We start from the raw sequence: 25,754 nt of genomic DNA on the forward strand, positions 1-25,754 counted from the left end.
AAAACTTAGTGGATTTTCTTTATCGTGGTATATGTTGATATCGTTTTATCGCTCAGCCCTAATTGCATGGAAAAGATTGTCTGTTTTAATCTCAAGCACTTTAAATAAAACAAAGCGATTATCCAGGTATTTCAGTACTTACATTTCTAAGAGCTAAATTCAAGCACTTGAAACACTTAAGGACCTTGTGTGAACTGTAAACAGTGTAGGAAAAAGCGCAGTAGTTGGAAAAGCAATCAATAGAGAGATTATGATGTTTGACGTGTCATTTCATTTATGATCACATGTACTGAAAACAGTGTTTCAAATGATGAAATATTGAGTTTGCTTTGATATGGTTGAATTATATTTCGAAATTCAATATTTCTTCCCATCCCTACTATACAGGGCTTCCTTAATGGTGCCTTATCTTCGCACGGCAAAACTTTGCGGGCAAAATACAGTCATCTCATCGGAAATCAGGTATCGTGAATTTCGCGTTATGGACCTTCGTTGGCGAAGAATTTGTTCTCGTGGATTTCACATGGAGTTCAAGTTTGGTGAATTTTGACAGGTGAATTTGCCATGGTGAACTATGGGAAATTGCTTGGTTTGACAGTGAGTGACTTCTGAGTGAGCGGTGCTTTGTACACATCTACACTGATATTCTCAATGGACAAGGATATCAGTTTAGCAATGAGTTTTAACTTTTCTCTTCCAAATTATAAAGTGCAGAATTAAAAAGAGGCTTTTTGGCAATAATATTTTGCTGGTTTCAAATGCGCTCAAAATCCGCCCTCACTTCGGCCAGTGAATTTTGCCATGCTAAGGTAAATGCGACCGTGCCTTTGGATTGACTGGTCGTTCTGACAAGCCGCCGAATAGTTGATTATAAAAATACTTAGTTTTAAACATCACTAGTCAGTCTAGTTGCATTCAAAATACATTCAATAAAACTATGCATTCAATAAAACAGCATGCTTACTAGGGCTGGGATAAACGATTATTTTTTAAACGATTAATCTAGCGATTATTTTTTCGATGCATCGTTTAATCTAACGATTAATTTTTTCAGTCGGATTCGATTTAGATTATCTCCCCATTAATTGACTAATAGCAATTTATACCTGTTGATTTACATATCTGAATGAAAAAACATGAATTCCTTAACATTACAATATATGTTTATTGCTCTTAATATTCCAAAATAAAAGACTATACAAGTGCAAAGTAATGCATTCTTAGTCAGAGGTAGCATTCAATAAAACCTTGAAGCCTTGAAAACACATAGGCCTAGCTTACTGAAAAAAGTGCATCTGTAATTCTTCTTTCATATTTAAATAACAACAACTTGATGTCTAGCATTCAATAAAAAAAATAAAAAGGTCACCCAAAATACTTCAGAGCAATTGAAAGAATACAGTAACCAATGTAAACTTGAGGGCTTTAAGCTAATACAGAGAGTGCTTTTCCAACAAAAAATAAATAAAAATTAACAGCGATAGTGGGAGCCAGCAGCCTGTCATGGCGTCCTTCCTGAACCAACAGAATTGAACATTTATGTTGAAAACACATCCTAGCTAACTGAAAAAAGTGCATCTTTTAAGTCTTCTTTCACATAAAAATAACAACAACATATAGTAGTAATACACTCTGCCACTCACCTTTTTCTTAAACTCAAAATTCAAAAATAAAATTCAAGTAAAAGTGTAAAAGAGCAAAATAATGCATTCTGATGTCTAGCATTCAATAAAAAAATAAAAAGGTCACCCAGCCACCCTTTCTTAGAGCTATTGAAAGAATACAGTAACTATTGTAAACTTGGGGGCTTTAAGCTAATACAGAAAGTGCTTTTCCAACAAAAAATAAATAATGAAAATAAACATTCAGAATTCAACATTTATGTTGAACATAGGCCTAGCTTACTGAAAAAAAGCATCTTCATTCACATGCAAATAACAACTTACACTCTTGACACTTTCCTTTCACCTTAAGAATACTCTGTGTGTGCGTGCGTGCGTGCGTGCCGGGTGGCGCCTCTTCAGATGCTGGTGCATTGCTGTGCTGCTAGAATGGAAGGCCATCTCCATTTTGCAAAGACGACATATCACGGAATTGTTTCCTTTTAAATTAAAGAATTCCCATACTTTGGAGGAACGAGTGCGTGCCGCCTTGCACTTATGATAGTCTGAGGAGCCACTCGTGTTGCTACTACTCTCCGGCGCCGCCCTCTTTGTTTTAGGTCTGACGAATCTACACGCATATTTTGCGTCAACGTATTTTTTGCGTCGACGTCGTTGACGCGTTGTCCCAGCCCTAATGCTTACACGTGCATTTGAATATGTTTGTAATTGAGCTACAGTGGGTTTTTGCATAGTCAAGCTACAGTCTTCATCTGTCAGACCAGTTTTACACGACTCGGTGCCTAATCGAATATTTGATGGACGGAAGGCAAATATCAGGGCTAGAGTAAAAAAAAAAATGACTAAGGAGCCATTGGCTCCTAAACTGAAACATTAAGGAGCCTGATGTCTATTTTTAGTCACCAAATCAGAATTGCTTGATTTAGATTGTTGTTCAGAAACAAGATATAAAGCCAAAGAAAAGGAAGACAGCTGATAACTCATTAACTGAAGATTTAATAAACAGTCTATATAGTTGAGAAAATAAGTTTGCATTCCCTTTTGTCTCATAAATGTTCACACCCCTTTCATAAATTATACAAATATAAGAGATTAGTACTGCTCTTCAGCATCTACATTACAGTTACTCAAATAAAGTTTAATATGCATATAGTAGTGTGCTGCCTTCTTGAGCATCAATGAATAGTTGTGTATGAGTCCCTCATGAGTCCATCTCTATGTGTGTGTGTGTGTGTGTGTGTGTGTTGTGTGTGTATATATATATACATTTGTACATGGGGCACATTATAAACAAGCCCCAAATACACATGGGACTACTATTTTGAAATGTCTGCGCTTGCAGTATTGAACTCATTGATGGCTGATTTGCTGAGAAAGTGACACGAATTCAAACTGCTAACCTGAGCTCCTGAGTTCAAACAAGATCTTGTCAGGCGATTCATTATAAAGACCTGGTTCAAAAGAGTCATTTGTTCACAAATTCGAGATCATGGCTCATGCTTTGTTTGTTGTTGCATGCAGCCAGCGAGGTCATATCAACAGAAAGAATGAAAATCGGCGCGACACACAATGGCTCTCTAAAGACGTATTCAGTAACTCACAAGATACCAGACAAAACCGCATATGGACGCACACATCCCGACTGTCGCCAATGACGATTCGATTTTAAGTGATTGTTGCAATAATTTATTTTCGGTCACATTTGCGACTATTTTAGTCGTAGTCTGGAGCCCTGCAAATATTTAGAGTTAAGTACATGTCATGTATCAACTGCCTTTCAGAGCACGCACACACACAATGGCAAGGCCGATTTTGGCCCGAATAACATCTACATGCTGGATGAGTCAAGCTATTATTGCTTTATGTTGGTCTGTTAGACTGACTTTGCAAAAATTGGACTTGTATGATTTCAGACTAAAGCATTAACGTGAAGTTGATAAATACGAATGATTGTTTAAGTCTGACTGAAACCGAATTTTAAAGTGTATCTAAACATACTGTATAAATGTAGCGCTTCCAAACACTGAAATAATCCTGGTGGGACTTCTCATGATATTGAGTTTTGATTAGTTGGTTGAGGACAGACTTCATGCACAATAACGTGAATAAAAGCTGCCAGCTACAGAAACTTGAGTCAGTGAATAGGAACCAGCCTGACTGGTTCATCTGGTTTCTAGATAATTATTGCTTTACACCGCAAAGAAAGAACACGTGTAGAAACTGCAAACCTTTTCTGCTCTCGATTAACCATTTGCTCTCGTGTGAGGTTTTCTTCACCAAAGGATATATAGAATGCTCCATACCGTTTGATCTGTTAGAGGTTGTGGTAGTCAAATTAGCAAAAGGCAGCAGTTTGTTTGGCATATATTTGGAATGAAGCTTGAAAATACTTTTCATTGTACATCACTTTAGTGAATGATGCATAGATTACAGCTAATTTTGCATGAAGGAACTCAACACAATAATTGAATTCCACTTATTGTAATAACGGCAAATGTCTCTTTCAGGGTGCTCTTCAGTGTGAACTTCACCTTTAAAATACTCTGTTTTAGTTTCTACACCAAGTTCTAACCAGTTTTTGTCCTAACCGGCTGTTATGATGAGCATCAAGACAGTTTGTCGGTCACTTGTTTTCACTTCTGTGGCGTCATGCTGAGCAGCTCTGCACACAGTGAAATCTTATTAGTCTTTTCCACACATAGCTTTAATATACAAAAAATATACAGTCTGACAGATGAAGACTTTAAAAACCATTTAATGTTCTGATTGTCTGTCAAGTAGCATTTTCTCTACCGGTATGGACAGATAAAATTCTTTTTGCAGGATATTTGCATCACGTCAATTGTCCACCTCAAGGCTAGGGTATACTTCCTTTTTTCTCATGCCGTTCCATCATGTGCTCGGTCAGGGACTATTTAGCAGAGATGGGCCACTTCTATTTAAATGAATGGGAGAAATATGAATGCCCAACCAAGAAGCTCTAGTGCCCAAAAGTCAATGGATGTAGAAAGCAAGTCCCACCTTACAGGTAAATGAGCCAATCACCTTTTAGATACTGACATCCCCTGTCAATCAACTCACTGATGTGTTTAACGTAATGTGAGGTAAAGAAGCACAATTTATTATTCCAGTGTATCAGTGTCAAATTTTCCTGCTGATTTGAATTATGTTCTTTGATCGTAATCTTGACCAACCGTTTTGGAGTTTTTGGTCTTTCCAAATTCAAGTAGATAGGAGCTGCACTTTCATGACTGGAAATAGCCTCTCGAGAGCATTCCAAATATGGCTGGTTCCCTTCATTCAATTTTGGTGGGTTACGCAAACTGGTATGATTGCAGCTCTGTTCATTGGTATCAGTACCTTAGGCAACAAATAAACTAGTGCATTTTCGATAAGATAAATTATTGTCTAATCATTAATCAAATTCATTTTCTTTAGTTGTAGATGTGCGCTGTGCATGGAGCAGCTCAATCAGTGATGTCACTTTACAATAAGGGTTCATACAATAATAGTTTGCATGCATTAACTCATCTGAAGTGACTGAGACAATTTAAAATAAAAAGCATGAGCCAAGTTTTTTAAAGCACGGTAGCACTTTTATGTTAAACACTTCTTTGAAGATCGTAAGCATATAGTTTAATGTGGATTAGCTACAGCATCAGGTGCGTCGACAGAGTGATGAGATTTGTTTAAGTTTCTGTATAAATGTTAATGTCGGTGTCAATTTTGCAAAACCTTTTGTCTTTTCTGCAAGTAAGACTTATTTACTGATCGCAACAGAGTAAGGGAACACAATCATTGTGATTTAAATTACGCAGTTTGATAACTGGACATCAAATTTGCTGGACATCAAATTTAGCTTTTAAAAGTAACCGTCATTTATATCCTTGATATAATGCAAGAAACACCATTTTATTAGAACAGGAAATGTAAGTCCCTTATATTTAGAGAATAAAGACATTAAAGTAACGTGTTATGTTCAAAGGGAATGTTTGTGTCCTTACAAAACAGCAGTTTTTTCATAATGTCCTGCTGCTTCTAAACTGTGGACTTTTATTTATTGTTGGAAAAACTATGTGCAATTTATGTAATAACATTTGTATTTTTAACCTTTTTGGTAAACAAAATACAATCATTTATATTTGTAATACTTTTTAATAAAATAAACATGAATTTTTTAAAAATAATTATTTAAAATAATAAAATTAATTGTTTAATGTTTTTTTTTAAATTTTTATTAATTGAAGATGAATCTTTTATCAAAATAATTGTTAATTGCAGCTATGGGTGTAATGGTATGAAATGTTCACTGTATGATAACTTTCGCAAAAAATACTCCAGTATTGTGGTATCACGGTAGTAATACAGCTGATTAACACAATTCAGTAGTAACCAATTTATTTTGTATTTGTTTATTATCTTTGTCCAACTTTATTAATCTAGAATATCAGGACACTCTTGATATGAACGTAAAAGCACAGAAGAGTACAAAACTGGTCAAATAATTATGAGGATAAATGTTTGCAGCATGTAGTCAAATGGTTAACTAAAGAAGGATTTAAAAGAAAAGTCTTCATGTTAGGCCCTGGATGGGATGTTGGGGCATTTTTCTGGATGGATGAATAAATGCTTTGGAAATATTTAGATATTTTAAGATTTATGAAAAGTAAAAATTAACAATAAAAAAAAAAAAACGATGAAATGATTTCTACCCAGTTTCAGACAGATCAGATATGCATTTGATTTAGTTGGTTGCTTTTGTAATTTAGTTTATATTACACTGATGTCTGAAGAATAAAGAAAACTTTAACTAAATGAGTACTAAATTGAGTACTTATTTTTGCTCTTTCTTCAGATGTTATTTATTACTAACAAAAAAAAGAAAAAAAGTTATACATTTTTAGTTTATTGCTATTTTTCCCAGTACTTTCTACAATCACTGTCCATTTCCTGTATGCCTAAAGTGCTTTCTAAAATATTTTTGGGTTATCTATAAAATCTGTTTAATCGGTTTTAAATAATACTTTACAAATAAAACATTATTATTAGTAGTATTAAACACATTGTAGGCCTACTGTTGCTGCACTTAAGGAAATATGCACGAAGAAACAATTGGCCTATTACAACATTGCATACTGGACAGAAAGCACATAGCATTAGCCTACCTATAAACTTAATCAGTCATAAAAATCTTGTTTATCTGGGAGTCTTATGAAGGAAATGCTGTATTTTCTCTTACATTCATCTCCTTATATTCCTTGAGGTGATGGTCATGGATATTGCTCTTCTTTTTTGCTTTATTGCTCTTCTTTTTCAAATTTTATATTGGCAGCAAAATCATTGCGATTATATTGTAAATATTCTATGTATTGCTCTAATGGCCACATTGACAATTATGTTGACAACAAAAATAATTGGAATTGTGGGTTTTTGTTGGCATGCTTGTAGCTTCAGGCAGCTTTTCCATGAATGCCCAACATGATCCAGCATTTGCCTTATTTAATACCCATTTGGCATATCACTCCATATGCATGCTTTGGTTTACCGTAATGTCTGTCATATGCATGCCAATATGCACCAAGATAGAGAAAACCTAGACCCGATTGGATTGAGAGAAGTGTCGGAATCCATTCAACTGATTCCCCAGATTGCAGACTGCACAAGCTGAAAGACTGGGCATCTTTTGCTGTGATCCTGATTAATTAGTTTTGAATTATGTTTTTCCCTTTTTCATTTCCCAAATTAATCTCAACGCAGTGTGGTCCATATCAGTCGAGGATCAAATCAAATCCTCTTCCATTTGGTTGACGATAATAGTGTGTATGTCCGCGTGTATGAGCGAGAGAGAACTGGCGCTGGGAGGTTTCCATTAGCCTGGGATTTCAATATGGGACGCCCTGGAAGTGATATATCCTCTCTCTGTGTGTGAGAACATGAACGCTCCTTCCAATCTTTCTTAATCTCCTCCAGTTCTTTTCCAACAGGCTTTTGTGCACTTTTCCTCAAAGTGCTGCTAATCTTGAGCAGTATCCGCCTCCCCTCTGTACCACTTAATGCTGCTTTGACTTCAGGGGTCGCTGTTTTGTCACGCTTGCCCTCTCACTTTCTTTACATCTCTCTTGCGAGACCGTAGCCTCTGTTTCATTTCAATTGTCACTTAAATGTTTTTGCACCATCTTGTTCTGTTATGCATAATAAATGAACATGCTCAGGACTGGAGGGGAAGGTCACATGTTGGACATACGCTCGCTGCTTGTTTTCCCCTCCAGGTGGAAAGGATTCATATGGAGCGGTCTTAAGGAATAGTTCACCCTGTTAAAAACTTCTGTCATTGTTTATTCCACATGTTGTTCCAAACTTACTTACCAAGGTAAAGTTTTGCTTACTATGAAAGTGGAGAGGGACTGATGCTTTTAAGCTCCAAAAAAGACAAACGCACCAAAAGTGGTCCATATGACTCGTGCAATGTTCCAAATCTCTGCTGTTATACCATATCTTTCCTGTTATATTCCCCTCCGCCTTAACTCTCATTTGCGCTGCAGCATAGTCAAATTTCGCACATGCTCCTGAAGAGCATGTGAAGATTAACTGCTTCTGAAACAGACTTGTAGTGCTGTGATGCACTTGCCATCACGGAAGGTTCACAGAAAAATTTACTCCTACGAAAAATAAACTAGATCGCAAAGCAATCCGGTTTCACTTTAATTTAACGATCCAGTAATGGCAAATGTTATTTGTCATTGTGGGTTCACACTCTCAGTAATGATACATAGCGACACAGAGGACAAGATAGAATGACGAAACAATGAAGAATCTCAAAGGTCTTTCTTCGTGTGAAATAAGGGAAATAATTGGAGTCTGAGCCTTAAAATAACATGTGAAAGTAAAGAATGTTGGACAGAAATATTTTACTATTGCATAATGTAATATAACGTATTGTAATATAATTAATGTAATATAATATAATGTGATGTATATGTTTAAATACATTAATCTAATTAATTGCATACATAAATATTTGCTGTGAAAGACGCTCAAATAACAATATTTCAATATATAATGGTTAAATAATAATATTTTAATAATAATAATAATATATACAGTATATATTTAAAAAAAATAACACAGAATTAAAATGCGGATTTTTTTTTTGCCACGATTCAGTGGCTTTAGAATGCGATGTATTGTTTATTTCCATATTATTGAACATAAGCCCATCATCGCTCTAAATTTCATAGCAATTGAATTCGCCAATCCAGTCTGAGATTTATTAGAAGTGCTTGGAGTCAGAAAGTCTTGGAGAAGCTAGAGAAGAGAGGACACCGGCGGCAGATTATGCAAGTATAAGTTGCTGTATAACGGTTGTAAAACTTGACGATTTCTTTCCAAAAATTTGGAAATATTATGTTTTATTTTTATTTGTAATTGTGGTGAAAAATAACTAGAGAAGTTGAAAATTTCATTTTTAATCAACTCAAGGAAAAGTACTACTATGATTTATTTATACTTTAGAAAAATGTGGAAACATTTAATGAAGTACTGTAATGAGAGTAGTTTGAGTAAGTAATTTATTACTTTCCACCTCTGGCCCAAGGATATGATTGTTTATTTTTAAATATAATGTAATATGTTATATGTTGTAATATAAAGTAATGTAATTTGATGTCATGTAATATAATATAATATGTTTGTAAAGGGATCAATGGAAAGGAGGCGGCGAGAAGCGGCTTTACAATATAAATAATAGTTTTAATGATCAACTTAAAAGACAACGTAAACACACACGTGACGGACATGTCCGCTAACGATCTCTCTCTCCCGTACGATCCTCTGCAGTCGACCTTTAAACCTCAGAGGCTTGATTAGCCTAATACGGGACCGGGTGTGTATGCACAATGTTATAATATTCTTTAATATGTAATGTAATGTAATATAATAGCTATTCAGGTTGGCAGGGTTTTATCATCAACAGTGTAAATGCAAAATAGACCAAGACTAAAGTTTTACATTTTAAGTATTTTGAAATGTTTACATTTTTTAAATAGTATTTTTAATATCATAAGTTTGTCTTAAAGGAAATCAAGCACAAGTTAAATATCAATAAATAACTTCTTAAGGTTTATAAAGCACACGTACACACATGATCTTGAGAGCCATACTATTGGACATACTATTCTTTTAATTCAGACTTGGATGGGCACAGCCAGTCTAGAATTATTGTACGTAAATATGCACACAAGAGCAAAAGGGAAAATGCTCTTACCGTTTATCAAATGTTGAAACTTTGGAATCATGTTTAATGGTGTGACAGTCACATGAAGTCCTCTTTGCAACGTGAACTTCAGAACGAAGCACAACAAATGAAACTATGCAGGTGTTTCGAGATGCATATAAAAAAGTTATTTGTTAACTTTGTATCTAAAAATGAGACGATTCTGTGCGAGACGCTGAAAGGAGCCAGCCCCTAACTCGCCCTATTTTTGAAAAACTGACACAAACTCGTCCGGAAATGAGGTGATTCAGTGCAAGACGCTGAAAGGAAAAAAAACTGCGAGATTCAGAGCAACAGTGAAAGACATCCATCCAGCAGTATAGAAAAACAGCGCAGATTCACTCAAAAGCATGTTTGAACAGCCCCTAGCTCGCCCTATTCTTGAAAAACTGACACAAACTCGTCCGGAACACTCTACGGTTTGTCAGAAACACTCTACGGTTTGTCAGAACTCGTCTTTGTTGCACATGTAGAATAACTGAATAGTGATTTTGGTATTCGAATAGTGGCACATTGAATGGTTAACCGAATTTCGACTATCCGTGCACATCCCTAATTTGAACGCCCCCAAAGTTTAGTAATCCCCATGCCCCTTGCGTGTGCATTAAGATTTTGGCTAATTAGATTGTTTTGTGTCAACTTAATGCATTTTACAATGTTTCAATGCATTTCCCAGAATTCTGCAGAAATACCAAAAATCAGCAGATATAAACAAATTGACAACGGTTGAAAACCATATTTACAGACTTGAAATCATCTGATTATTCTCTGCTTTTGACGTCAAAACATAAACAGGCATGTGCACAACATGTGTGCATTGGATGAGCTGGTAGAATTGCTGGTAAAGGTGTTTACATGCAACAGGAAAACTGCAAACATTTACGTATGCAGACCGGTTTATGTTCAGTACTTTGACCTCACTGCAATAAAAGAACAACAGTTAAGCTGTTTACATGATCACACACACGTTGTCGGCTTATTAAACCTAACAGGTGTAAGGATGTGTTTGTAAACACACTCGCTGTTAACCATCAGAAGTTCGGGAATCATGCATGCCATACACATGGAACAATATTGTAGGGGATTCGCACCCATATTTGACTCAAAACCCCTTTACAACCACATAGCAAACGCCCTGGCATCATGTGAGTGAGTTTTACACCAAGCATCACTCACATTTTCTACAGTCTTTTAGTATCACACCGTAGTGTTTTACTCTAAATTGAGCGAGGGTTTTTTTCCATCTCTGTTTGATGAGAGCAGTGTTTGTGAAGGCAGTGCTTCAGCTCAGCTCTCGGCCTGTTTTGCAGTATTCAGAGTCTGGGGCGTGTTTCCTGTTGCTATTCTGGGTCTTCCTGTGTGTGCGTGACTTATTCAGGTTCAGGGGCCTTCTCTCATTTGCTCTCTCTTGCACTCCCACAATCTTGTTTTTAACTCGTCCTTTGCATTAGCTTAATTAACAAAATTGAGACGCGTTGCAAAATTGGTTAGCGACTTGTATGTTTTTAGCCTTTTGAAAGTGAGATTTCCAAAGGATTCATGCATCAAATGTGCATCACTCCTATTTTTTGTCTTTTATTTTGTCCCTCTGCTTGTCCTTCCCTCCCTTCGTTTTCTGTCTCTCGCGCTCTGGTTCACACACCCACTCTCAGTCCTCCAGCCCCCCACACACACACACACAACACACACAGTGCTCGGCTGACGGCAGCACAAAGGCTGTGCCTCACTGCAGCACTCTCTCTCTGCCGCCTCTCCCTTTATTCATCCTCTTCCTCATCTTTCCTCTTCCACACTTCTGTGAATTGTATTAGTTCAGTGTTTTGGGGAATAATGAATCTGTTCCCATTAATGGCACCGTATGATTTTCATGACGTTTGGTTCTTTGGCAATAGGGACAGAACAGCGTTCTAAATTGCTCATTTAGGGCTGCACGATAATTGTCAGATTATTTCCCTTGACATTTTCAATGCTGATTGTTCATTTCTATTTATAGTAATTAAAATATGTATTTTGTGCGGGGCGACTGCATACCCTATTTTTTATGCGGGTTACACATCCAAAACAAGCTGTGAACTGTTTACTTTATTGCTTTTGTTATGAGTTAATCATTTTATACACATTAATTTTTTAAATGCGGCCGCACACCAGACGAGAAGTGCCAAGCTCCATCGCTTCACGGCTTGGTCACGGACAATCCCATTAAAGCGCATCATAATGCGAGAGACCGGAAACAAATGCAAATGTGTAGGAATTTTGCATTCGGTCATGGACATAAGTTCAAGTTCAGTGCACTCTGACCTGCGGTCCGTTTGTCGATTGGACGTGTGACCAATAGAAGGATAAATTGTCACATGCTGACCACTTGGCTCAGTACCAAGAATAGATATTTCACAGCTGCATGTTTAATTGTTGCTGAAAAGTGAGTAGATAATATAACATTATTTGATTTAATTTGTAATTTATTATTTACTGACACCATAAGCCCTCCCATGTGACATCATATCCTGATCCATTGCATTGTCCAAAAATATTGCATGCTCAAAGCATAGTGTGACCGCCCCTGTAGTGTAGATGCAACAACACAAGAATGCTCCAATTATTATCTACTAAAGCGGTCTTTGCAGGTTTGCACCGTTCATGTGAATGCTTAACTGCTGTAAAAACCATGTAAATAGAACATTTTCAAACAATGGGAGTAGACCTAGTCCTAAATGGAGCGCTTTGACGCTTTTCATGATTATTTAATCGTGGAAGTCGTAATCGCGATTATTTATTTGATTACTTCTGCAGCCCTACGTGTTTTCTGCATGCCTATTCAGGTTTGTTTTTGTATTTGTGCTTCCGTAAAAATGCTAATAGAATAACTTTTTTTGGTGGAGTAAAATGCCGTTCCAGTGTGGATGAGAGGCGAAAATGTGCCAAAGCACTTAATTCATTTGTAGTTTGTCCCTTCCCCATTTGCAGATCTCTGTTCTCTCATCTGTTATGCTCAGCCTGCAGCTCCAGCAATTTTTCTGTGCTGTATCTGTGTCTCCGGCCCCGCGCCCTGCTCTGCTTTTGGACCGCTTTGCTGTTGGAGGGGCGTTGCTTTGGGGAAGAGGTGGCAGACAGGCTATTTTTTTGCTCCTATTTCTTTCTGTGCCAGGCACCCAGCCCCCCAGTGTCGTCCTCTTCTCTCGCTCTGTTTTCACCCAGACGAGGCGGTAGCCTCCCTTACCGAAGCATCTGTGGCTCCCGCTACTATTGTGAGCCACACAAAAGGTCCCCCAATACACACACCCCTCCCCAACAGCGTCACACACACCAGAGAGACTGTAGAACAGTCCAGATTGCTGTTTATAGATGTTTTTATTTACCAATCCACTTGTGAGCCTCACATGGTAGCTTTTAGTTTACAAAATGATTAAACATTCGCCATTGAAGGATGTTTTAACTTTTTGGAAACCCTAATTTGTTACACTAATTTGAAAAATGTGTGACAATGTAGTTTTTAACCCCAAAATTATTCATTATACTTTGGCTTCATGGCTCCATCTTTGATTGGTTTACTGGTAAATCCAATCACAGACATTCAATCACTCTTAGTGAGAAGGAAAAGGGAAGTAAAATCCCATTCATTTTCTCCTCGGAGAACACTTTTTTTAGTGATAATATATAAAACGTTCATGACCGGTATTGTGAGCTCCGAGGTGGAGTAATGCTGCATGCTTTTGTAGAAGCATTAAATAAAACCTAATAAAAATATAAAAACATGTTTAATTGCAAAATTCCCAGTGAAGAACTGCACTACCCATAATCCTGAAGAGAGAGATCCACTAATCAGAGAAGTGGCTTATACTATGGAAACATTTACAGCAAAAGAACGCAGCAGTGGCTGGCCACTCCCATGAAGCTTTGCGTGTGAAGTAATCGAGTCAGTGTTCCTACACTCTCAAATAGTGATGTCGAAGTACTAGTACTTTAGTACCTGTCAGTACTAAAATAAAAAAGATGTTATAATACCAGTGTTTCTGCAGTACCGATAGTACCGAGCACAGACTCAATGCTGTCTGACTGACACACGACTGTGCTCTGTTACTCCTTTTACACTGAAATATTAATGCTACTTTTAAACAGAATTCTGGGAAAAATAATTCCATTATTTAATAATAATAAAAAAGAGGAAAACAGGATGTTGGGAAAAATAAAACCGTAGGGCACTACTTCAAAACACTTAAGCTATGCATACTTAATTTAGAAACACGAAGAAAACATGCTTTTCTTTTCATTTATTACATACTTTATAATGTAACTTTAAATAGGCAAAAGGAGTGTTCAATAGCATATAACTTTAGCAAATATTTTTTTGTGGTCTTGAAATTGGTATCGAGAACCGTGAAATTTCACTGGTATTGGCACAGACTACTGAAATTTTTATATCGTGATAACACTACTCTGAAACAAATTATTTGAACTTGTATATATTTGAATATTTTGCAAAAAGCTTCAAAATGATTGTAATCATTGACTAGACGTAATCAAGAGTTTGTTTTACCATAATTTTTTTAATTCGATTTCAGCATTTGCAATGCTTCATGGGATTGTAGTTCATTCTATAATAAAATGTCAAGTACACAGTCTTGTACTTTTTCTTGCATTGATTTTCAAATAATTATTTTGCTTTAAATGATGATGTGAATCATCTCAGAGACCAGTTTGGTTCATGGCTTCGAACTCTCCATTGAAGAGTCACATTTTTAATCTTTTAAAATGAGACTCCAAAACCAAGGCCACTGAAAAAGTGGGCGATCCCAGTTGCAGTCTATTGAACACCCTTCAAGGACCGCAGTTTGTCAGCATCACCTGCGTTTACGTAAATGTGCATTTTACCAAAGCAGAGGTTATTCTCATCTATAATGTGATCTTCAATGTGCTAAAAATGAAGTCGCATAACAAATCACCACTCACTGTATTTTATATACTGCGCCGCCTCTGGTTTTCCACAGTTCTCTTTTTTTATTAATGTTAACTGTGCACAAGTCAATTCAGGTGTGTCTAAAGTGGCATGAGGACAGTGATAAGGCCCCTGAATAAGAAGATATACTGCCTTCATGTAAGAGTCATAACCTTTGTGTTAAACGCTCTTTTTATATTTGGACTTTTCAACACGGCTAAAGAAGTAATGTACATAACTCAAATAAGCATTATCAACCATCATCTCCAAAGCTTGATTTAAACTAAATTGCATACTTTTCATTTAAAGGAAAATTCCAGGTTCAATACAAGTTAAGCAAAATCAACAGCATTAGTTCATTTTTAACTTTATAAAAAGAAATTAAGCAAAATTGTGGTTTCAGTGAGGCACTGACAATGGATGTGAATGGGCCCAATCAATAAATATTCAAATACACACCGTTTCAAAAGTGTAGCCACAAGAAGTAAACATGACTTTAGTGTGAACATTGTTACTAACCATATCAGTGTTGAATTTAATCCAATAATGCAACTTTGTTGCCATGCAACGCAGTAAACCCTTTAAGCTATTTTCTTACCCTAAAATCATGTTAACGCAAAAATGGTTATGTGTTGGGTTTATACATTTGAAATAGTTTTAAAAATAGTAAATAGTCATTTTTTAAAATAAAAAAGCAGGATGAATCAGATATTTTTGTGGCAATTCATATTATGCTGCAAATGCTGTTAATTGAGCTTAACTTGCATTGAACCTGAAAAATTGCTTTAGTTTACAAATGTGAGTGGTGTTTGCCCATGCAAAAGTTGCTGCTACAATATTCAGATCCACTTGGTGGTTGCCAGGGCATTGCTCAGGTTGCTTCTTTTTTTTTTTTTTTTGCCAGACTGTTGTAAATACAGCAGCACACCTCTTAACAAGGAAATATTCATGTTACAGTTTGCAACAAGTTATACACCATAGTTTAATGCTTAGTGTTTGTTCCAATATCTAATCCAAAATATTATCAATTGTGATAGTGATGCTTGCTTTAGTAAGCATGTGTGTGTATGTACTGAGACTGAGGCAGTAATGGCTGCTGGTTGAGACTGGGGTCTCTCCCCATCACACTAACACAGTCAATGGGGCGGTGGTGCCCCCTCATGGCTAATACCTGTACAGCTTCACCTCGCCATAGTTGGGCCTTTTATAACATGGAAAGAGATGTTTGTACCCCTAAATCCTACAAACGTGTGAATTAAGATGAAACGTATGTAAACCATCAGTGTGTGCACATTGTGACCTGGTTTCTTGGGACTGCTTCATTAATGATGCTCGATGATTTACTTCAAACTCAGATATCAGGTGGCTTATCTAGATACGGTGATGTGGAGTGCACTGCTGATGGTAAGGTGAAAGCGTGTGTGTGTGTGTGTGTGTGTGTGTGTGTGTGTGTGTGAGACTGCACTGTGACATCAGCACGCTCAGAGCAGAGAATCGGAATGCTTGGGGGAGTGGCATCTACTTGCACTAATGTGTCAAGCACGTGGAGACAGTTACCATGGCAACCTCACAGATGCAGCTGAGTGTGTGTGGCATTTTTTTATTTCTGTCCCCCTTTCTCTCTCTCTCTCTATGGCTTACATGCTCACTGCTTTTCCTCAGGCTGGCATTTCAGCAACAGATGAATGGGTAAATGTGTGTGTGGGTGTCTGTTAGGGAAAGTGTGCGTGTGAGATCAGGAAAACAGTTACCAAAGCCAGTGCGAGACTCATGGGGTCAAAGAGAGTCTCCATTCTGAACCCTGACGTGTTTCACCACTGATTTACCTTGGAGAGGATTTCTCTTCACCCTGTTATGATTAGCTTTATTAAAGCATCACATAAACAGCATTTCCTACATCAGATCATATTCATATAGTTTATAAATGTCCTCTGTTTTTGAGGCTTGTGTGAGAGAACATGGCTGCCAATCTCTATTGATCTTCTACATAACCAACTGGAGAATTTATTTGAGACAAGAAACTAATTCTCAGGGTTTTGACAAGTTTATTAGAAATGGTCGACCAATATATCGGCTTTTAATTATTGCATGGGTTGATACACAGTCCTGTTTACTTTTTGTCCCCACCCAAACATGATATAGTATTACAACACGTGTTTCTGTTAGTAGTAGTCACTTAAAATAGATTTTCTAAATGTTTCCTCATCACCCCCATGTTAAAAGTAATTTCTGCACCACTGCTAACGTAACTTTACACCATGCGTCATCTAATTTTGTTATTTGGCCGTTTTATATTTTCTGTTTATTTTAACGGCCATGTATGAGTGAGAAAATGGCGTAAACTGTGTGACTTTTACAGTCCGTAAATCGTTTCAATTATATTCCTTGCCCCACTGAGATTTAATTCAGATTGCAATAGTTTTAGTTATTCCTGTTGCTTGAATTGCACTAATGTTACTGTAAGATGACCTGGAGAGGTGGAATGTGGAGGGAGGGGAGGGAAAGGAGGAGGGGGAGAGAGATTGTATGTGGTAAATTGTCTGTGTGTATTACTGAGAGTTGATTAAGAATGCACAAGTTTTAGTTATTCCTGTTAGAAAAACATTTAAGTGTTACTCAAATTTTACTGTAAAATGATTTTATGTTGGACTGCTAAACTCAAGGTTGCACAATGTTTTGATATTCCTCCTGAAAGTGACTTGAGTTTAATTTCTTTTGCTGTTGGATTGCCAAATGTAGATTGCACTTTCCTTTTACTCAAATTGAACAAGTTCTTACTTAAAATCACTCCAAAATAAAATTAAAGTAATCTACATTTAGCAATCCAACAACAAAATAAATGAAACAAATGTAAAGTTCAAATATCAAAAGTTCCTCTGATTCTCAAATCATGACGGTCAGTCCGTGACAATCCAAGCAAGTGATCAGGGCCATTTAAACTGTCAGGAGATTGCTGCTCACGCTGAATACACACAAGGGTTTAGTGCAACTTAAAAAGTAAATGTCGTCTTCACTATTCACTGTATGTACAATTGGTTTTATTCTCTATTTTTTTTAGTAAACGCTTTTTCTAACGTGGATATGCCATCCATGGTTGCTGGACTACTGTGTGTACTGTTATTTCTTTCTTCCTAATGTATTAACAATTACATTTTAAAGTTTACAAGTTAAAGTTTAGTGTGAAATTGAGTAAATATAGTGCTAAATAAGTTTATTATTTGTATTATGTTTGTTATTTACTATAGTAAATTGTGTTATATATTGACATCGTATAGGCTTATCGGCCACCCTGCTCTCTGAATATCAGCATCAGCCATAAAAAAAAAACCATATTGGTCGACCAATATTTATTGGCCTTTGGAGATTTTACAGTGGGCAGTTATGCATTGAGAAGGGTGTTCAGTAAACCAGAGTGACTGTTTTAAGAGTTGACAGGCTGGTTAGCACTGCAGCTAACGTGAATATAAAATGCCTGCCGCACTGCTACAAATAAACCTCTAAGCATAGTCTTTGTTAATGTTATTTATTTGTTATCTTAGCATGGTGTTTTTTAGTAGGGATGAACCAATTTATCAGCCAAACATTGGTATTGGCCGATTTTTGCCTTGTTGACTGCCATCGGCCTATCGGCAAATACGATGTCATTCAGTGGCTGATGTTTATCTGTTTATATGCATTGGTTATTTGTGGTCGACTTGGAAAACAGTTGCCTACCAAGCTGCAGATTCTGAGAATGTCCAACACTCAACTATGGGACAGTCATATTTTTATTTTATTTATTTTGTTGAAATAATTTTTGTTGTAAATTATGTACTAAAAATTTTTAGGAAGAATTTTCATTAGTTTAAAATTGAAAGTGTGGATCTGGGATGAGGCTAATACAGGAACATCTTTACAGCAAGAATTAAAAAATTATGGTGGCATGATGAACAAGTTTTTTTTTTTAATGTGTCCTTCATATATATATATATATAAAAAAGAAAGAAGTTCAAATGTATTTTCTTTCAAATCAACCCATGGGACATGAAAGTGTCTGAATTTGAAGAAACAGCCTTTAATGATTTTTTTTTCTCCTTACAAACATTTTCCATGTTAACAATCCTGCCTTCCATACTTACTAGTGTCAGTACTGTAAAAGTATAAAAACATAAATGCTGTCTCCACCAGTGTAAGAAGCTTTTTGAATATTCTTTCTAAATGTAATTTCTATATTTATTTATTTGACCATGTTGGCTAATAACAATGCTTTTGTTTTTGTTGTTGTTGTAGTATTTGTGGGAAACCATTGCTATTTTTTATACATTTTTATGTGTGTATATGTGTTAAATCAGGCATGTGAATGCTTTTGAAGAAAAATAATTTTCCTCTTTTGTAAGAAAGCATGTGCAGAAAGTGGTTCAGGACAAGAGGGTGTGTTTGGAAACCTCGTGAGCTGCCTTCCTACATGACATTTTTGGGCATCAGAGGGGCTTTTGAACATTCAAATCTCACAGCCAGAGAGAAAGAGAAATGTGAAGAGACAACAAAATAAGCGGAGGAACAGCCTGAAGTATCTGTCTGTGAATGAGTGTTTGAGTCTGATTACATAGTGCTCTGGGCTTCTCCTCTTGACCTCTGTGTGTTTTCAGGAGAGCTCAGTCTGACCTCTGACTCCCTGACATTTAGAGATCACTGGGTCAGACGGACTCATGTGAGGCTGCTGTGAATGGCTTCAGATAAACTCTCTGCTCAACCCTGAGTCAGATGACTGCTCTTATGATAGCTGTGTGTGTGTGTGTGTGTGTGTGTGTGTGTGTGTGTGTGTGTGTGTGTGTGTGTGTGTGTGTGTGTGTAAGGCCACAGTAAGGGAATCATTTTCTCTTGCATTATCCGTTCTGCATGTGTCCTCCTCCCATCAGATTAATATTCTTAGGGTCCATATTCTATGCTTTTCTTTTTTTTTGTATATGTTTCTTCCTTGAAGTCCTCTCATTATATCAAGGTTCAATCAAGGTGCTCCAAAAATGACCTCATTTAGTTTTTCTTGTTTGTTTTCCACCCTCTCTCTGACTTGTAGGATTACAGGATGCTGTACCTTAGACTTGTATATATTATGATTGGCAAACCTTGTCCTAATGGCGACAGGCAGCCACATACCGGTCTCCAGTGTCGCTGGCATCTTAAATTGCCATGTTTGTTTTTGACTAAACCTACATTAAAAAGCTCAGACTTTGTCAACTAAAACCAAAAAAAAATTAAGTAGGATAAGTTTGACTAAATATGATAAAAACTAAAAAGGACATTTTACACAGGATTAGGACTATGGCTAAATTAATAAACAGCTGACAAAATTAACACTAGTATTCAGTTGCCAGGTCATTGTTAGTGTATTAATGCAAAGCCAATGTTTACGTGGCTTTAACGTCACTTTTTGAGTTGGCACTTGAGTTGGCAGGGTAAAAATTATTTGCATACCTAGCCTTAAACCGCAATTATAAGATTATGTAATAATCACAACAGGCCTAGTGTCACTATTCATTCCTGAAGAACCACAAATAACCTTTGTGTGTACGGTGACTAGATTCACAACTTTGCCCTGCCAACTGCACCGCATTAATGCATCCTTCAGTATTAAGTACAGTTATTGTTTTATCCCCCCTTGTGGTCTCCCAATGCTACAACACGTGATGGTATTTGTGGTTATGAGGACTCTCCATAGCCTTAATGTATTTTATACTGTACAAATTATATATTCTGTCCCCTACCCCTAAACTTAATGCTCACAAAAAAATTTCATTTAGCATGTTTTTTTAAGCCTTTTGGTTTGTGTCCTCAAACCACGTTTATAGCATAATTACATGTGTATTATCTAGAATTGTGCTAGTGAATAGTCCTCGTAAACCATATATACATGAGCACACACTCACACCCTGCTGTCCTCAGAGTCTCTTCATTAATTAATGCCTCTGCTTTGAGATCACTTTCCCCAGAGTGCAATTCCATAGCATTCTCTTGGGTAACACAAACATAACTGTGGTCACAGACACACACTCAGCTGTACACTCCTGGGTAATAAACGCCTTCCTCATTGGCCAAACACACTTGAATCTGCTATTAGATGCATGCATGACAACACACACACTAATTCGCAGCGTATCGTTTCCTATTAGTAGACCTGGGTCATACAAACAGTGTGTATGTGTGTGTGTGTCTGGCAGTTAAAACAGTCCTCCTCCTGTCTCTCCTTCTGGGGTTCCTCCGTCAGGTCACGGCCCAAAAATAGCAGCAGGCGCTGTTTAAAGTGCAAAACCGCCGACTTTGGGGCTGCAGCCAGTCTGCGAGTGTTAGATTTCTATGGGAATTCTTGGCCATGCTCCAGTCGGGCTCTGCAAGAGTGTGTGTTTCTCATTCCACTCCCACTTTTTTTTTTCTTCCCCCTCACTGATCTGACTGGCAGATGAGCTTGCAAATTTTCGCTGAACACATGGACTCCACGTGACAACGGTTTAGTGTGTAAATATTCCCACATACACACACACACACACACACACTCCTTCGCTGGGAGGCTTTATGACTGACTGCCAGATTGATTTCAACATTACATCCCATATGGGCTCGCTGCTCATTTTGCTTGGGCTTGTTTTCAGACAGCTAATGCTCAGTAATGGGCAAAACCCTTCATAATCAAAGGCACATGATAGTGCAAAAATACCCATGTTTTTTTCTTCATATACATTGCTGGAATGTGTTCTAATCTAATACTAGCTTATTTCTTTGTTTTCCCATTTTCCAGCACAGTTCACAGGCCGTTGCTTGCCATTATTTATGACTCCATACCATTTATTCAACCTGATTTATTTTGTGAAGAAAATGCAAGTGGTGTTTGCATGTGTAAAACTCACAGCAACGATGCTAGGGATTTGGTTTGCCATTGCTAAGGTTAGAGATTGACTGATATTGGTTTTAAATGACCAATACACTACTGATTATTTTAGTGTATGTATCTGATAATCGATATGCATAACCAGTTTCTTTATTCTTGTTTTATTTCTGCCTACAAAGAATGATTTTAACTTGTTATAGTTACAATATACACTTGTGCAAAGCTCCTCACTTAATATTTATGATTTAAAATCTTTTGTGTCTAACTTTATTCTGTAAACTTGATGTTAAAGAACCAATAAACTGGAAAAGTGGAAATATCTCTTGCTAAGGTGTTCTGAGAAGGCATCATTGTTTATTGTAGTCTATTACATCACAAAAGAGGTTTAATGGTTTTGAGTGTTTTCTTGTTTTTAATGACAAGCTTTCTAAACACCAAATATCTGTTTTAACTTAGAAAAGAGCCTTGAACACCAAGAGACTCAATTATCAGTTAAAGCTACACTTTGTAACTTTTGGCCCTCTAGCGGTTAAATAATGAAACTGCATGTGTCTTGTGGAAGAACATTGTTTTGGTTGTGGTTCGGGCGAGGCACCGGTGTACACGTGAATACAGGACATCTTATCAGAGCGAATGGACAAATAAATAACGAAAGAAAGAAAAAGACTTGAGCAGATGAGTGCCATATCTTATGCTGCTGTTTTGACTTATTGAAAACATTGATGTTGTGAAATAAATGATGTTATAAGTGTTGGGCAACATTTGTTGACATTAGACACAATGATTGCTAGTCTGATAAAGTCAAACATTGTAAAGTTTTTATAACTGTGGGATATTCTGGCCAAATAGACCACAATAGTAACTAATTTATAGATTGTCATCGTTACAAACACACAATTTCAACACTCACATGTGCTTGGCAAGCCTTGGAGTAAAGGATTTAACTATATATGTTGTTGCCATTATAAAGAAAAATACACACGCGCTAAAGTTCTGCACCGATTACAGTATAAGCATTGTATTTCACCACATACACACACAGACACACACACACACACACACACACACACACACACACACATTCATCTTTTAGTCATATTTCTCAGCCATGTTGTTTTTTTATCTCTATATCTCTTAAATTTTAAAATGATATTTATAAGTTTACCATTCATATATAACTTTTACCGGCCATGAAACTGTATTTTGCTCTGGTTTAAGGTCAAACAAAGTTGTGTCCGAATTTACTTCTCTATTGCAACACATTTTCTAGTGAAAAGGCTTATCGAAAAAGAAAAAAATGTAGGTTGGGGACACCGCTTTTTGGTGTGTCTGGTTAGGACACGAAGTCAACAAATGGGGCTGAAACTATCATTTTTACTGTATATCAAAACCAACATCTCATTAGACTGTTCAGAACAACTTGATTTTGGCCAAGTGTTGTGTTTGAGGTCTTGCTCTCTTCAGCCGGAGCTCTGTCTCACACAGGTTTAGAATGATTGTGGGGAGACTTACCGGCTCATTCTGACTTTCTCTCTGCTTCTCTGTCATGTAGAGATCAGCAAAATAACAACAGGAGTACCATGTGAACAAACAATTGTAACTGACTGAATGAGGATGCGATTCATAATGTAATTTTGCCCTGTGTATTCATGTGATTGTGTATTTATACCCTTGTGGCTTGCCATAGAAAGTGTTTCGGAGCTTATGTGAGAAAATGAGTTTCGTTCAATAAGCATTGTTCTGTCTGTAATTGCTCTGTTTTCTACATTTTTATTGTCCATTATCCTCATTTTAGTGTATGAATATCACGGTGTCGTGTCGCGCCTGGTGTGGACCGACAGATTGCTTGTCACTGGAATCTTATTGCGTTGCGTCTGGTTAGGACAAGGTGTTATCCATCGGTTGTTGATTGGATTGTGAGAAGTGGGCATTGCATACTGGAATGGAGGCAGATCTAAATGTGAGTTTGCGGTCGACACAAACACAAAAACATACCCCTTCCACTGTGCAGCTCGAGCCGTAATCTGTGAATTTGAGTAGCGGACACATTGATGATCAAACTGACAACATAAATGCACAAGCACATTGTGGTCTTCACTTACGATGAGGCTGTAGCCATTGAAAAACAAGTGAGTAAAAAAATAACAATATTTAAACATTTTGAATCACAATACAATAAAGTCTCGAATACATCCACAAATTCGCCGTTATTCCTCATTTAAAATGTAAATTCAAGCCAGCTAGCCCGTAACAAAAGAAGTTTGGCTTAAGGAACGGGAGTTTTTGAGGGAAACGGCCAAAAATACACATTTTCATCTCTGCATTAGTTTTTTTATTCTCTTGAAGGGGCGGGGTTTAAACTGACTTCCACTTGCATACGTCAGCAGAGCAGAAGAGCAAGTTATGATTTTTGATTAAAGATGGCGAGGTCAATTTATTTTTTATAAAATAGCCAATATGCATGGATGAATCATTCAGAATAAGACCAGTAACATGCATTAATAAAGTAAATGGAGTGCAGGACAATCTAAATGGAAAAAATACTGTTACAGGTTTGTGAGCACTAGTAACACAATTTCATTCCTTTATTCACCTGTGCAGGATCTGTCAGGCTCCATTGACGATCTCCCCACGGGCACTGAAGGTGCTTTAAGCCCAGGTGTGAGCACTTCAGGTGTGTCTAGCAGTCAGGGAGAGCAGAGCAACCCAGCGCAGTCACCCTTCTCTCCCCACACCTCCCCTCACCTACCTGGCATCCGCGGTCCTTCACCCTCACCTGTCGGCTCACCCGCTAGTGGTGCTGCCTCACGCACGGGACCCCTCTCACCTGGAGCCATGCCAGGTGGGATGCTCATTTACAGCATTTCCATATCATTGCTTGCTGTAGAGAGATTATTCTGGAAATGCAGAAAGCAAATCTTTTTTGCATTTTGAAGAAAAGGATTATAGGAAGTTGCTTATTTGTTAATATTTCTTTTTACACTATTTCTAGGAAACCAGATGCCCCCCAGACCCTCTAGTGTCCAGTCAGATGGCATGTTACATTCCTCCTTGGGTCAGGATAGAGGTGAGTTTTGTTAATTTTGAAAGCAACAGTGTTGTTTTTGTCATGACTTGACTGGACCCTTCCAAACCCACCCCTCACAGTTATCTTGCCTTTCAGAGCACTGTTATTCTGAAATGGACAGATAAATTACTCTACAAATACTTGGTCAACGCATGCAAGTGTACAGTCCTATTGTACATATCAATTGTGTTTATTTTTTTAACTTCGAATGCAGCGCGTACTTGCGTTGGGTTAAGAAACGTTTCGAAACTCAGCAAAATAATGAAGCATCTGCATATCATGAACCGGAGTAAATGTTTGAACGCGTGTTCAAATGTGTAGCTGTTTGAGATGTTTGAACATGTTTTGTGTTCAAACATCTCAATAAATCGATAAATATTAAGTAGAATTGAAGTCTGGATTCATGTTAAATGTATATTTAATATATTTGATTGCTTAGTCCAAAGGTGTGTTCAATTCCACCCCCTTTCCTGCCCCATGCCTCTTTTCACATTACTTAGCCATGAACTGGGGTACATTTGAGTCATCATTGTGAAATTTAGCTGCAGCTCTTTAGCACTGTAAAGAGTTATGCAACAAATTAATGCTGGAAAGAGGGAACATTGTTCAGTTTTTTTCATGTTTTGGTAGTAAAACAAAAGGGACAAAAACGTAATTCACAGAATATTCAGATTAGTTTAAATCCAAGTTTTCTTGTAAAATTGTCCTATGCACTGGTGCCTCCTATTGAAATGGCGATATGATGTAGTGCGATTATCAAACGGCAAGGGATGCGATTAAATAAAATAAACAAATAAATAATCTGCACGCACTGCTCCCTGTATGCACGCAGCACTGTTCTCTGTACAGTTTTAACACATACTCGAAGCACGCATTAGGCTAATGAACTGAGCTCATTATATTTACAGCACTCTAGATTCAGTAATTGTACATTGGTGTAATACCAAATATCGTTGCTGTCTGATGAAAACATGTATCTCCACTTTTGGCAATTTGGA

General features: G+C 37.1%; 1 protein-coding gene across 1 annotated transcript in view; it reads left to right on the forward strand.

The window, feature by feature from the left end:
* The window catches only part of LOC127650501 (AT-rich interactive domain-containing protein 1A-like), an 84,414-nt gene that overhangs the window by 42,382 nt on the left and 16,278 nt on the right, over window positions 1–25,754 (forward strand). The window contains exons 5-6 of the mRNA XM_052135948.1: window positions 24,291–24,531; window positions 24,682–24,756. Of these exons, the coding sequence (XP_051991908.1) occupies window positions 24,291–24,531; window positions 24,682–24,756 (316 nt within the window). The remainder of the gene's footprint in view (window positions 1–24,290; window positions 24,532–24,681; window positions 24,757–25,754) is intronic.

This window comes from Xyrauchen texanus, chromosome 10, assembly GCF_025860055.1.
Source record: "Xyrauchen texanus isolate HMW12.3.18 chromosome 10, RBS_HiC_50CHRs, whole genome shotgun sequence".
Classification (NCBI taxonomy): domain Eukaryota; kingdom Metazoa; phylum Chordata; class Actinopteri; order Cypriniformes; family Catostomidae; genus Xyrauchen; species Xyrauchen texanus.